Genomic DNA, 13,458 nt, shown 5'->3' on the forward strand with positions numbered 1-13,458 from the left:
TAATAAACTTGTTCGTCATCCACTTGAACTTAACAATACTTAGGTTTTCATCCTAAAAGGCGCTAGTCAGAGTCTTTTTCAGCCATATTCACATCCATGAAAATCAGGGTGACTGGAAGAACTTTTAATACCTTAACAGTGTAAGACAGCTTTCTATACGTTATGAAAAGTGAGGTTAGTTCTTCTGAGTTAAGTGTTCTGAATAGATTCCAGTTTGATCTGCAAGGTTCTCCTTGCCAGAGTTTCACTAGGCTTAAGTGCAGTGCAGCTTTCACATCACATTTTTATGCTGTTTTCACCATTGAAAGGGTTAGATTTACAACAAGAGCTCTTTTCAGCAGTATGAGTCTCTCGCAGCAACCAGTGGATCTTTTGCCTGCATCAGGGGATGAATCTTTTTTCTACTCCTAACAATTTTTTTAGATGTATACCACATCTGTCACTCCCGCTTTCATGGTTATGAAGATCATCCATCTTGAGCAATTCATGATGGAGATAAATAATTGCTACTGAACCATGAATATGAATTAGTTGCCACTATTACTTTTCTACATTGTTTAAAAATTTCTTTACAATAGGCTTCAAAGTAGTAATTTTTGTGTGCTTTGAGTGCTGTATGGAAGTGGATAATAAAAAAGAGCAACAATCATAGATGATTGTTTTGTGTTTCTGCTGAGGGTTCAATAGGACAAGACTTTTTCTTACACTTTTGCACTGAATATGAGAAACTGGTTCCCAATAAAAGCAGTTAATTTAAAGGAAAAAAAAAAAATCCCATGGATGTAGTCTGTATAAATGACTAGGAACTCTACTGTTGCAGAAATGGTATAACAAAGAATTGTTTGGGATGGTTTGGGGTATTGGAGGTGCCTTTTTGGCTAGCGGACTCAGGTTGAGCCTTAGGTATAGACTACAGTTACAGCAAGGAGAATCAACAGTCCTAAGTTTAATAAAAAGAAAATCAATAAAGTAGTCAACATAAAATGTGGGGGCAACTTTCTCAGATTCTTAGCAGTCTGAAAAGTTCCATATTTGTGCATCAGAAATGCATCGCACTGAGAGAAATCAACGTGGAAAATCTTAACTGCGTGTGAAATCATATGCTTCAGAAAATGAAGAATGTTTGTTCTGTATTAGACATTTTAAATGTCTCCTCATTGGTACTATTGAGAGTGTCTAGTTTGTGTATAGAATGAAACAATGAAATTGAGGGTACTGTATATTGTTGCTTATATTAGCAAGCTAATGCTGCATACAAATTAGGTTAAAGAGAGTCACCCTTTAAACTCATTACTCAATTAACTGAAATGAAAAAAAAATCCCACAACATTTGCATGTGAATATATAACTTTTCAAGATCACTTGTCTGTTCAGATGGCTGTTGTAGCATACTTTTTTTTTTTAAAAAAACATAACGAACTGCTTTAGGCAGCTCAACTGTTCGGAGAACTGCTGATTTTGGGGCATCTGTGTTTACTTTAGGTTTCTGTATTTTTTTAAAACACTGTTCCTAGTTATTCAAAGAGCCTTTCCTAAATAAAAGGAATGGAAATGTCTAAGAAAGATTTGTGTCAGACTGTGCTTTTGCTTCAAGTGTGCAGATATTTGGTGAACCTACGGGATGATCCTGTTACCTAATTAATTCACATTTAATGGATTATTGGGAAGCTCTAACTTAAGCACTCTAACCAAACTTTGTCTGTTTTGAGAGGAGTGTATTTTGATGTCCTGAGGTAGCTGTTAGCTGGTCTGCACAATTAGGTGGTGTTCCTGTGTTGCACACTGAAGCATGATTGGTAATAGCATAAACTTGCTTTTAACTTAGTGAATTAGAGGCTTTGTAACAATCTTGGGGGCAGGCTGATTTTTTTTCAAACCACGTGTGCAGCTTTTTTCTGGCCCCTCTGTTGATGCGTTTATCACATCTGTACTGTTTATTCGGAGCTGCATCATGGTAACAGGGAACCCATTATGATGAGCTTTGATTCTACGTCGTTGTGCGTAACGAGTCTGTAGTTGCTGTACTCTGGATAGCTGTGGTCTTCCTGTTCCAACAGTAGCAGAGAAGACAGCAATAGAAGTATGTAATGGGGAAAACTAGAACTGTCTCCATCTCCCTTGTTTTCCTTTTCCCAGGAAGTGCTTTCCTCTTCCCAGTTTGTCCTGGATGGCATCAGATTTTAATAGGTATCTTGGAAAACATGATTCCTGTCCTTTTAAGAAATAATTTCACATTTAACTACCAAAGCAAAGTTTCTATGTGGGACAGAATGTGTTTGTGTATTACTCTACAGGTAACTGCAGGAAAGCTTTCCTCATTAGCAGCAGGAGTGCAGAGAGAGCAGACCCTTCAAAGGCCAATACCTGTGTAAAATGCAATCTTTCTTTTCCCTGTATAGCACTTCAGAAAATGGGGTTCTCCTCCCTTACCAATATTAACAAAATAATCTCTAGGTTTAAGCTGTCTTAACTAAATATATATGGTAATAATTGAAAAAGACCTTTTTAGGGTAACAACAGGAGCAGCAGGCAAAGTGAAATATAGCATCTGGCAAGGCAATCTTCAGGGGTTGGTTGGAGATGAAAACCCAGCTTAAACCTGCTGTTAAATTACTATGAATGACTTGGGGATTTCTAAAAGCATTTTTCTTCATAATATCATTTTGTACCACCTTTTTAAATTTTTTTTCACCCAAAGCATCTCATACACCCTGAGTTTGAAAAGACTGAAGAATTCAACAAGCTAAACTAGCATTCAGTTGTAAGCTTCCAACAATTTTTAGTTCTTCAGTCCTGAATCCTGTTCATTAAACCTGGATTAACATTTTTAGCCAAAAGTGATCTTTTTTTTTTTAAGGTGTCAGGTGTCCAGCTCTGGGACACTTCAGAGAGATCATTTTTTGGCTAGTCTCTTAACAAGATGCCTCCCTTTAAGCTCTCTTTTAAATGAGTAATTTCTTCAAAATCACTTATTGCAAAAAAAAAAAAAAAAAATTTTTACTGGGTTTGGCCTCCTTATTGCAAAAAAAAAAAAAAGGCAGTCCTGCTCTGTGCAGAAATCTGCTGTCATGCTTGTTCTAATCCATAGATAGGAAGTTTAAGATCAATAATTTTTTAATGCATAACCACATACCTATAATTACTGTTGGTTTTATTGCAGTAATGCTGCTAATTGGCACGCATCTAGCGTGGAACTATGTGGTACTGATACTGCTTTATAGCATCAATTCAAGTGAGTATTGCAAGGAGAAAAGCATTTTCATAGAAGAAGAAAGTACTTTTACTATCAAGAAGTTAAGTTTACAATTTTGTTGTCTTGGTAATGATTGAAAAATAGTGAAAAATATTACAAACCGTTAATTACTCCAGCTGGGAATGATCAGTCCTGACACTTAAATACAGCAAAATGTTTTATCCCCCAACTGTAGTTCCCATTTCCGTCTTTGTGCATCTGTACGAGAAACACATGCTGCTTGTTTCATCCCTGGCAGTGTATCTTGCTTTTATTTTACCTTTGATTATAGATTCTTCTGGTTTTTCCCCATTTTGACTTTTTTTTCCAGCGTACAGTTAAAGGTGTTCTTATAATCTGTTGAGATTTGATGTATTTGCTTACCACAGCAGGTGGCTCAAAATAGTTAGCAAAGATTTTTGGCTGATAACTTGCTCTCACACCAGAAGTTAAATTTGGTTGTCTGACGTGTGTAAAGGATCAGCCCACACATTAATCTTCTTGCTGCAAGTGTCATTGTCAAATGCTTCTGCAATATCTAGATGAGGAAGTCGTTCTGTCTTCAAAAAAAAAAAAAGGGCAAAAAGATTTTTCTGGGGTGTGTATGTGTGAGCTCTAATGGAGATATAAATGTGATTCCTAAGTACGTGATACAGCTTATATTGATCGGCAGTGCCCGTTAAACCTATGTTATATAGCTTGTGTCTCTTTAAACTCATATGAGAGAGTAATGTGTAGGACAACCATGGTCATATTTTCAGATAATTCTTACCAAACTGATTGTTGGATGCCTCATCTCATGAACTTCCTGTGAAATCATTACAAAATATTTAAAATTTTCTGTTCTTCTGTCTTGATTACTGGCAGGGAGGGGGACCATGACATAACTGTTAGTGTGAACTTTGCTGGTCACATTTCTGTTATAGGTTAGTTTCAGATTCTCTATCTTGACATAAGTTCAATTCTCCCTACTCTGATGCTTCTTTTTCCCAAGGGAGTTCTGTGTGGCACAGAAGAGGCAAGTTGTGCCTGAGGACAGCTAGAGAATTTATGCTCCTGATGCTGCTAGCTGAAGAATCATCCAAAAGACTGAAGTTGTTCAATACCTTAGTTTTTGGTTAGGCTGTGATCTCACTTCTGATCACAAGGAACTATAAAACCATGAAACGGCTTTCAATAAACTCCATCACTGAAAGCTATTAAAGTTGTGATGGTCTGAGTTTCTCATATGGAGAGAAAAAAGGCAAGCAAATAGGAATAGTGGATTTCTACACCACCACCCCACCACCCCCATTGTGGAGTGGTTGATTGCCAGTGGAGTCCCACTGTGATCTGCACTTTTGGTTTAATGAAAAAGAGATGTAGTGAGGCAGCAAGGTTTACTGATGCCACATTTTTTGGAGTAGTGTAAATGAAAGGTGATCGAGAAGTCCCAATTGGGAAAGTACTCCAGTACTTCTATATTCAGGGATGTTTTGCTCTTTTCTACACGACTGCTGTAGGTCACTGTCTGAAACAAGATGTTGGGATAGATGCATATTTGGTTGTGTCTGATAAAGCTGCCTTTCACCATGTTTCTGTGTTTCAGTTGGGGTCTGATCTTTATCTAAAAAGGCTGAAAGTTCTTCTTGCATACATAAGAGAAATACATCTATAGATACAACACAGAGTTTTCATGTAACCTGCACCTTATAGGTGAGCAGTAGGGCTTTTTATCTTGACAATTTCCGCGTGAATGGATTCTTTAATTTAAATTTCACAGCTTTAGTTCTTCACTCATTGTGGTTCATGAAGCAATTTGAAGTAATGTAAGTGAATACAACAGAAGGACATCTATGCTTAACCTTGCTAGCCATCAGTAGTCACAATTCATAATGACTATAAATGCCTTCAGAATGAAAGATAATCAGTATGAAAATGTCATTGCATTTAATTAATTACGGATATTTTGATGGTAATGAGCTAATCATTATGAGCTTTCAGGTTTTGCGCCACCAACTCAGCATGTTTTAGAAAAAAGTGAAGTGGCACCCAGCAAACTTAACATGAAACTGAAAGATGCATATGAAGCTCTCGTAAGCTTCTTCAGGCCAGTGAGTAAGTGTCACTTCATCACTGCAGCATTGTTTCTCTCTTCCCTTTTCCCTTCTGCCTCACTTCCAGGCCACCCTCCCACCCCTCCCTGTCAGCATCTAGTGTATTTAAAACCCTCAGTCTGATACTGTAAAACTCACTAGATCTCTTCAAAATGGTATTGTTAAACGCCCCTTTGGAACAATCATGAATTTGCTGCCGCTGTGTTACTACCCTCCTACAAAACCCTTCATCGTCAGTGATGTGATTGTGCTAGAAATGCTGGACAGTTCGGCATAGGATCCACCTTGCCTAGCTTCCTTGTATCTGATCTGAGCTAGTTTTCTAGTCTTCCCATGTATGCATCGGAAGAAAAGAAAGATTTGGCACATCCTAAGTGAGAGAAGGATTTTGCCCCACAGTAGTGTGTGTCCCGCTTCTACTGGCTAGGGAAGGCTCCGGGGCCATTAGCTTAGACTGAACCACTCACCTTTTGGACTGCTGAAGTTAAATGACAAGAACTACGTTATTTCATAAAACTATTGAGAAGGAAATAGCAATGCTAATTTGCTGATACCAATGAGAAAGATAATATCTATGAATACAGAAAGGGCTTGACATGTACAAAAATTGCAAGCCTGCTTCCATAATTAGATCACAGGCAAATTGAAAGGACAAGCAGAAATACCACTTTTCACTTAGTATGTTTCTGCATTACCTTAATATCAGTGTACCTCCACTGCTATTACTACCACCTAGCCCTAAGTAAACACAGAGGTCTTGTGAGGTGCCTGATCCCCTATTTAATAAACTGACTTTGGCTACCAGTAATGTCTGTGATAAACATGAGACTGACAATGCAGCCAGTCTTGGGAGTGTTGTTGGAACCAGATGATACTTTGCAGCTGCTGTGAAAGTGTCACATAAGGGATGTGACACCAAGTTTTACAGGAATTAAATATATAGAGACATCTACTATGTATAACTATCTTTTACATTTAAGCCCTTCCTACAGAGGATCTCATGGTTATCAATAAATCTGTAATTAAATAGCAAATTTTAAAAATTGCTTAAATATTTTGTTCAATAACTGGATTGGATATCTTGGGGTTTTGTTCCTATCAGCTGATTTTCAGCTGCTTGTAGAGACATGCAATTAGTGCGAAACAGTGAGATGGTTAGTTGCAATATATTCTATGCTGGGCCCTTCAAAAAAAAAAAAGTCTTAAATTTCTGTTTTCTTTTTTTAATTAAAAACAGTCCAGTCAGAAAATTTAGTTTGTCTTTCCCACTTACTTTACAAACCTAAGTACAAAAAAAGTGGTGCAATGGTGTTTAGATTCAGTTTTGTAAATGTTTCTTACTGAAACAAAGCAAATTATGTAAGATTTTGTATGACATGATTTTAGCTTTTCTGTTAATTTTAATATAAAGATTGATTAGTTTTTGTGAAAGAACATACATGAACCTCAATGGTACTGTTTTCTGGCAGAAAACCTACCTAAAACGTACTAGGGATGCCAAAATGATAACTTCCCTATACTTGAGCATTGCTCCTAGAATAGAGATCTTACATATTATTTCTTTTTTTAAAGCATGCCGTCACAAAGATGAACAAACCTTAATTCCTTGTCGTGTAGGAGAGGGCCTTAACACAACTGAATGCTTGGAAAATAAATGTTGTCCTTCCAAAACCAGCCATGAACTGAAATGTTACATGCCGTTTAAAGACAGTAAGTGTACTTCTGTAGATTACTGCCTTATAGCCAAATGCTGCTTCTGGTCAGACAATGCGATTTTCATTTCTGTTTCTTCCTTTAGTTTTTCGGGTCACCACTCTCTTCAAAGTAAGTGTAAGCTTGCATTTATTTCTGCATATATATTAATACAGAAAACGATTAATTGATAAAGAATTGTCTGGATATCTTGTCAAGCCCAGCACAAGCAAAGAACAAGTGATGTGATAGAAATAAATGCAGTCACATATGTTAGTACAAAGAATGGAGTGAAGGCTTTATTTGTGGGAAGGGGGGTTTAATCCAAAGTAGTAGTGACTCTGTGAAAGTGCTGTGAAGAAAAGGTGAAGGTACTGGATGTATTTAATCTGGTGAAGAGGAGGCTAATTGGTTATTTAATAGCTACTGAAGCCTGTTTAGAAGGGCAGTTACTAAGATGAGGGTGCCACAAATTCTTCTTGGTAGAACCAGATGATATAACAAGTGGGAATTGCCACTAATTGATGCTTGGGAAATTTAGCTCGGACATTAGGGAAAAAAAATTCATTAGGAAAGTAGTGCAACTCTAGAACAAGTCAGCAGAAAGGTGGTGGAGTCACCAGCCTTGGGGGTTTTCAAGACTTGGCTAGACAAAGACACAACTTACTTGACCTCATGGTGGTGGTAGCCTTGCTTCAGGAAGAAGGTTAGTGTATGTGATCTGCAGAAGTCTCATGCAACCAAGATTTCTGTGGTTCTGTGTTTTCAAATTCTAGCCTTAACATAGTATTTTACCTTCCTTTTTTTCTTTGAGCATAGACTTGGTGTGCATGACTTTTTTTTTCTCTCTCACGAAAGAACGCAGCAAATTATTTTTGTACATCCTACCTTTGCACATAACTCTATGGTAATCTCTGCTTTACTAAAACGGTTGTCTCAAATCTTGATTTTTGTCATAACTTTTTTTCTGTTTGTACAGCTTTGTAGAAACCGTTGTTGCTTTTCATGGTGAAGTTGCTTCAACACACTGAAAAATGCAAAAAAGTTAGAGGCTTTTTATTAGACACAGAATTATTGGGTGTGGAAGGGACCTCTCAAGAACATATAGTCCAATCCTTCCTGCTCAAGCAGGGTCAGCTACAACAGGTTTCCCAGGGCTGTGTCCAGTCAAGTTTTGAATATGTTTTGAGAACAGAGACTCCACAGCCTCTCTGGGCAACCTGTTCCAGTGTTTACTGTTTAAAAAAAAAAACCAACAACAAACCAACTTATGTTCAGATGGAATTTTGCATCTTAATTTGTGCCCTTTGCTTCATGCCCTGACACTAGATGTGTACCTCATGGTCAAGATATTAGAGTGGTATTTGGAGATTCATCATAGACTTAAGTAGGAGCAGAGCCAAATATTACCATGTTTTTTCTAACACAGCAATTGCTGTTATATTGTATCCTTTTTTTCACCAGCAATTAGGCAGGAAGAGTTCTCGGACACAGGCAATCTTGCCAAACATGGATGTTACGTTAGTAAAAAGAAACCATAATCTAGAACTTAATGGTTTAGGTCTTCCTGATATAATTCAGCGTACCTCCGTTGATTTCAGAGATGCTATCCAATTTTCAGGAAGAGCTGACTCAATACAGATATGAAACCCCAAGGGAATACTTGTAAGCTAACATGAATTTACTTTCTGCTTGTTTGTGCTTGCTCAGAAGCAAGCAGAGGTCAGGATCAAACTTTGAAATTTTTCTTGTAGTTGAGCAGCTCCACATTCCAGTGCTAGGGCAGCTGTAATTACTGCTAGCTAGATAACTTTTGATAGAAGAAAGTACCATTCAGCGTGAGGCCATCAGAATCTGTTTGTTAGTTAGGGGCATACTGCAGAAATAAAATGTTTTCATAATATTAATTCCCCACTTGGGCCTTTGTATTATGTATAAAAGACACTTCACTATAGCAAGAAGAAAAGCTGTGCAGTGAAAATTATAGCTCTTCTGCTCATTTTTAGGACATATACTCAAGCAAATGTTAAAATTAAATATGCTTATTCAGCTGTGACTGCTTGATTCCTCATTCCAGTTAAGCTTTTATTGTTTGGACGTAAATATCAAGGGCTGACTATTTTACAGAATTATTTGTTCATAGATTAATTAGCTACTTGAATGCTCCTGGATGTACAACATATGTTCAAAGAAAATACAAACACTTACTGCCCTGGGAGCACATGCTGTTTGCCTCGTAGCAATCTGTTGACAAAATAGAAGCACTTAGCAGATATTAGACTCATGGCACTTGCGTTTCTGTGAGATGGCCACAGGCTGCGTACTTGAATGGTTCTTATCTGGGAGTTTTGTGTTTGTTTCAGTAGGAATAAAATTTAAGAAAAAAGCTTTAAGAAAATGCTGCAGAAGTTATGAACTGAAATAGGTAAATAGTATTTGCATGGTTTTGTCTCCATTCTTAAAGAAGCTTCTAAAGGATTTTGATTCCCCCCCCCATGCCCTGGGCTCACTCAAACCCCAGTTGCTTCTGAAACTAGCCAAACGCTTGGGCTATTCGAACTCAGGTCAAATTTGAGACTTGGTCTTTCTCATCTGAGCTCATTTCCAGCACCTACTTTTTTCCGTTGTGTTACTGGCTGAGACACATACATGTCTGTCTGAGAGGCTAATCTCTGTCATCTATACCTCAATATATATCCCGGAATGATTCATAACTAATGCAAACTTCTGCTGACTCTACAGATATGCAACTGACATTTCGACTGCTTGTCCTTGTGGCAGGAGGATTTTTGATTTTGGGGTGTCTACCATTCTGTTTCTGTGCTTTTTTGCAGAGAAGGTAAGCGTTAGAGTATGACCAGACCAAGTTTATGATGTACTGCTTCTAAATGTAGAAAATATGGACAACTGGCATGTTTGAAGTCAGTGAGGGGAGAAAAGACTGGAAAAAAAGGCAAGAAACTAATGTGCAAATGTAAAAAAATTAGTCCTCCTGTTTTGAAGCTACATAAAACAGAGACTCAATTTGGCTTAAGGAAAAAAGGTTTATTAATGCCCCAGTACTCTTTCTAAAGACCCAGTTATAAAGGACTTGGACTTAATCTTACTTCCCTTGCTTGGGAAGTTGCATGTAAAACACGAAGGCATGCTGCCTGCAGGTTAGAAAAGAAGTCTGCACATAAAGCTCTGCATGGGGCTTGAGCAGTGGTGCCTGAACGTGAGTTCAGCTCTGCAGGAAACAGATCCTCGCCTGGGCCAGTATGCTGAGGTATGGAAGACCAGGCCTTTGCTCCCTTGGCTCTCCAGTTATCTTCCCCCACTTTCTGCCCCTGCTCCCCACCAAAGGCTAGTATATCCATATATGTTCAAGGAACTTGGTTTCCATTCTTGTCTTTGGCAGGAAGGCAACAACAACAACTGCCAGTTGTGAGCAAAAAAGGTGGCAAATGTGTCCTGAGTGCAAAGAAAACCCAGAACATCCATAAAAAAGAAAAGGAAAGTTCTGAGGAAAAGTTAATTTCACTTTATAACATAAGTTTAAACAGAAACAAGTGAGAAAACTTCCTGCCACTTGCCTTAGTTCTCAAAAATCACAGGGAAAAGGGAGACAAAAATGGTTCTTTTACCACTGCCTTTGAAAGCACTTCTACAGAAGAGTGACGTTGCCTATGGTAAACAATTGACTGCTGCGCAGGAAACAACATGTGCAAGCAGGAATGAATTATCTGAAAGATAATAGGGAAGAAATGAAAAATGTGTCTGTGTGGGATAGACGTAGCGTTATGCAGTAAGACACAGAAGGAAAGAACAAAGTAGTAGGCCTGAGTAGAGTGAGAGAGATGGGCTGGGAGTGTGCTTGGAGAAAAGCGAATTAATTATCTGTAGTGCTTCTAATGTGCAGTGTGGTTTTTTTAACGTATAGGGCACATTACAGCCTGTGAGTGCTATGCAAGCAAGCAGTTTAGCGTTTGGTATTCTGAAGAGAGTTTTGGCATGTGTGTATGTTCTTATGATAATGGGAAAATGTAAGCTCCACAACATCAAAATCGTTAAACTAGATGGAATGTATTAATGTAACTGTGCTTTATTTTTCTAAGGTGATAGTTCACATTGAATGGCTAATGCTATAGCTTGGTTAATATGACAGAAATGTCTTTTTTGTGAAGATCTTTTTTCCCCCCAAGTGTTAAACTTTTGTTTTACTAAGATATTAGTAGTCTGTGTGGGATCATATACATGCACGTACACACACACATAGACTTTACTAATGTGGCTGCTTAGCAGATGGCTATTTGCTATGGAGTTCCACATTTAGATAAAACCTGCTGTGAAAATCTCCACATTACATCTTACACTGTGCTCAACAGCTGATGTTCAGCATACAGATAGCTGCACTGAGTCATCAGTGACTCTGAAAACAGGAGGCAAAGAATTAACATGAAATTATCATAAATTTTCTGGAAAATGAATTAATGTGTGTTCGTTTTGAGAGAATTCACATTAATGTTTAAATGATCATTTCTGTGTTTTTTCATAGCCAGTGAAACTAGGAATATTGCTGTTCTGCTATGACTTGTTTTTTGCTTTGTTTTTTAATGCAGTGATTAACCAGATGCTAAGTGGTTTTAATTTCCAACATCATATATTTGAGTTCTAGGAAAGGAGCAATCCTATAATGTAGTAACTTTGAGTTTTACCAGTTTTAGAGACAATTGATAGAGGATACGGCTTTGAAAAGCATTCCTTTAATGAGCCTAAAACCTTCTCTCCGGATGGAAATTCCTTTGTTTTCAACGTTGCACAGTCATTGTTGAGAGGGTCCTATGTACAATGCCAAAACTGTGCTGCAATAGACGCGCATAAAAGTAAAATTGTTCTCTAGAGTTATCAGAAAATAAGAGGGCTTGTGCTGATGAAATTTGGGATAATTGATTAGTTCTACTGTGCCTCTTCTAGAGCAAATTCCAAGGTTTCCCATGGGAGTCTGTATTTATATTAAAAAAAAAAAAAAGAGAGAGAGACACCAAACCTGGGTGACTGGCCCTGGAAAGCTTTTGCAGGCACTTATGCTATGTAGCTAGGTTTGTCAAGAGATGCCCAGGAGTAGGGCAGCAGAGGTAATTCCATAATATGGCCAGACTAAGAACAAGTAGGAGCATGGAATTCCTGTAAAACTGACAGAGGGAGCCGAGTACTCCTCCCCTTGCCACACTTGATCAGCACTGGTAATTTCCCGAGTCAGTGAGGCTTTGTTACTTCCGCATCCCCACTGATGAACTCCGTATTTGTCTCCTTCCAATGGAATTTTTCATGCAGGAAGCAGAATCTGTGTGTGCCTGTTCCCTGATAATTGCCAGTTTCTCTTGTGTGCTATCAACATAATATCTCTCTTCTGGAGCTGTGTTCTCTGATGCTTTTGCTATGTCCACAACTGTGCTATCCTATCTTATTTCTCTCAGTTTTGTTAGTCTTCATTAACAACCACATGCAATGATGGGTAGGTTAAGACACTAAAGGTTAGGAAAATACAGGTGCACTTAACTAGTGCTATATTTGAACAATATTGTGTAGGTTTTAAAAACAGAGTAAGAATTAGAAAAGTCTTCATTTCCTTCTGCTGAATTCCTAGTACAGCTGTGGGAAGCAGGCCATAGAATTTGGTTGACTAGTTACTGGGGAAATTTCTGGTCATGGTTGCATTATATGAATCAGAAGGTGAGTTGAAATTCATGAAGAAAATGTAGGAGATGGGAAAAGCTTATGGAAATGCTTTTCCTAGCCTTAATCTGTCTATGTTCTAGTGACGAAATCTTGTGATGGCCCCTGAAATCAACTGTAGCTTTGCGGGTTTTTTTTCTCTGGAGCTAGGATTTCACGGCTAAAGTCTAGGTGATCTTCTCTAAATTCCTTCTTTGGAAGTCAAGCAATTTCAGCTGTTGTTTTAATATGTTGCAGTCAATGTGTCAATCCTTTACGAAAGGCAAACAAAAAAGTAGAGCAAATTGTGTGGAAGAAAAGAGCACATGGTGAAGACACTTATGGCCTTTTACTGGATTGACTTAAAGACTCTAAGGACCATAAGAACAAAAAAAAAGGTAAACTAATCTTGGACTATTCTTTTGTTCTTTCAGTTTAGGATTGTTATTTTATATCAGTTCTGTATAGAATACTAAACATATGCAGTACTAAATGCCTGTTGCTTCCCAGTCCAGTAGACTTTGTCAAAAGGCTCTGTTTGCCAGGCATCACCTTCCATTTCTGTTGTGGGAGAAGTAATGAGTCTGCAAGAATTTGATTGCTGTCCTGGGATGCTAAATGACAGCAGAGCAAGCCATGGACAATATTACAGTCCTAGGTTTAAGTCCTTTGCCACTTCAGTGTTCCTTATCCCATGTGTAAACTGTTGCATGGGAAAGTGGAAAAGCAAAGTAAGGTTTT

At 38.0% G+C, this 13,458-nt stretch overlaps 1 protein-coding gene across 1 annotated transcript; it reads left to right on the forward strand.

Annotated features, from left to right (window-relative positions):
- Positions 1-3,162: 3,162 nt before the first annotated feature.
- FMR1NB (FMR1 neighbor) lies at positions 3,163-13,078 on the forward strand. Its single transcript, XM_050902023.1, has 5 exons — positions 3,163-3,232; positions 5,216-5,329; positions 6,901-7,038; positions 9,763-9,859; positions 12,976-13,078. Exons 1-5 carry the CDS (start codon positions 3,163-3,165, stop codon positions 13,076-13,078), a joined length of 522 nt encoding a protein of 173 aa, XP_050757980.1.
- Positions 13,079-13,458: the final 380 nt, after the last annotated feature.

The sequence above is a fragment of the Gymnogyps californianus genome, chromosome 9 (genome assembly GCF_018139145.2).
Source record: "Gymnogyps californianus isolate 813 chromosome 9, ASM1813914v2, whole genome shotgun sequence".
In the NCBI taxonomy this organism is placed as follows: domain Eukaryota; kingdom Metazoa; phylum Chordata; class Aves; order Accipitriformes; family Cathartidae; genus Gymnogyps; species Gymnogyps californianus.

Excerpts from the sequence above, each read along its gene's own strand:
- FMR1NB (XM_050902023.1), top strand. The coding sequence starts at position 3,163 with ATGCTGCTAATTGGCACGCATCTAGCGTGGAACTATGTGGTACTGATA. Across the intron at positions 5,330-6,900 it reads AAGCTTCTTCAGGCCAGTGA|CATGCCGTCACAAAGATGAA; the intron begins GTAAGTGTCACT and ends CTTTTTTTAAAG. Across the intron at positions 7,039-9,762 it reads TTACATGCCGTTTAAAGACA|ATATGCAACTGACATTTCGA; the intron begins GTAAGTGTACTT and ends CTGACTCTACAG.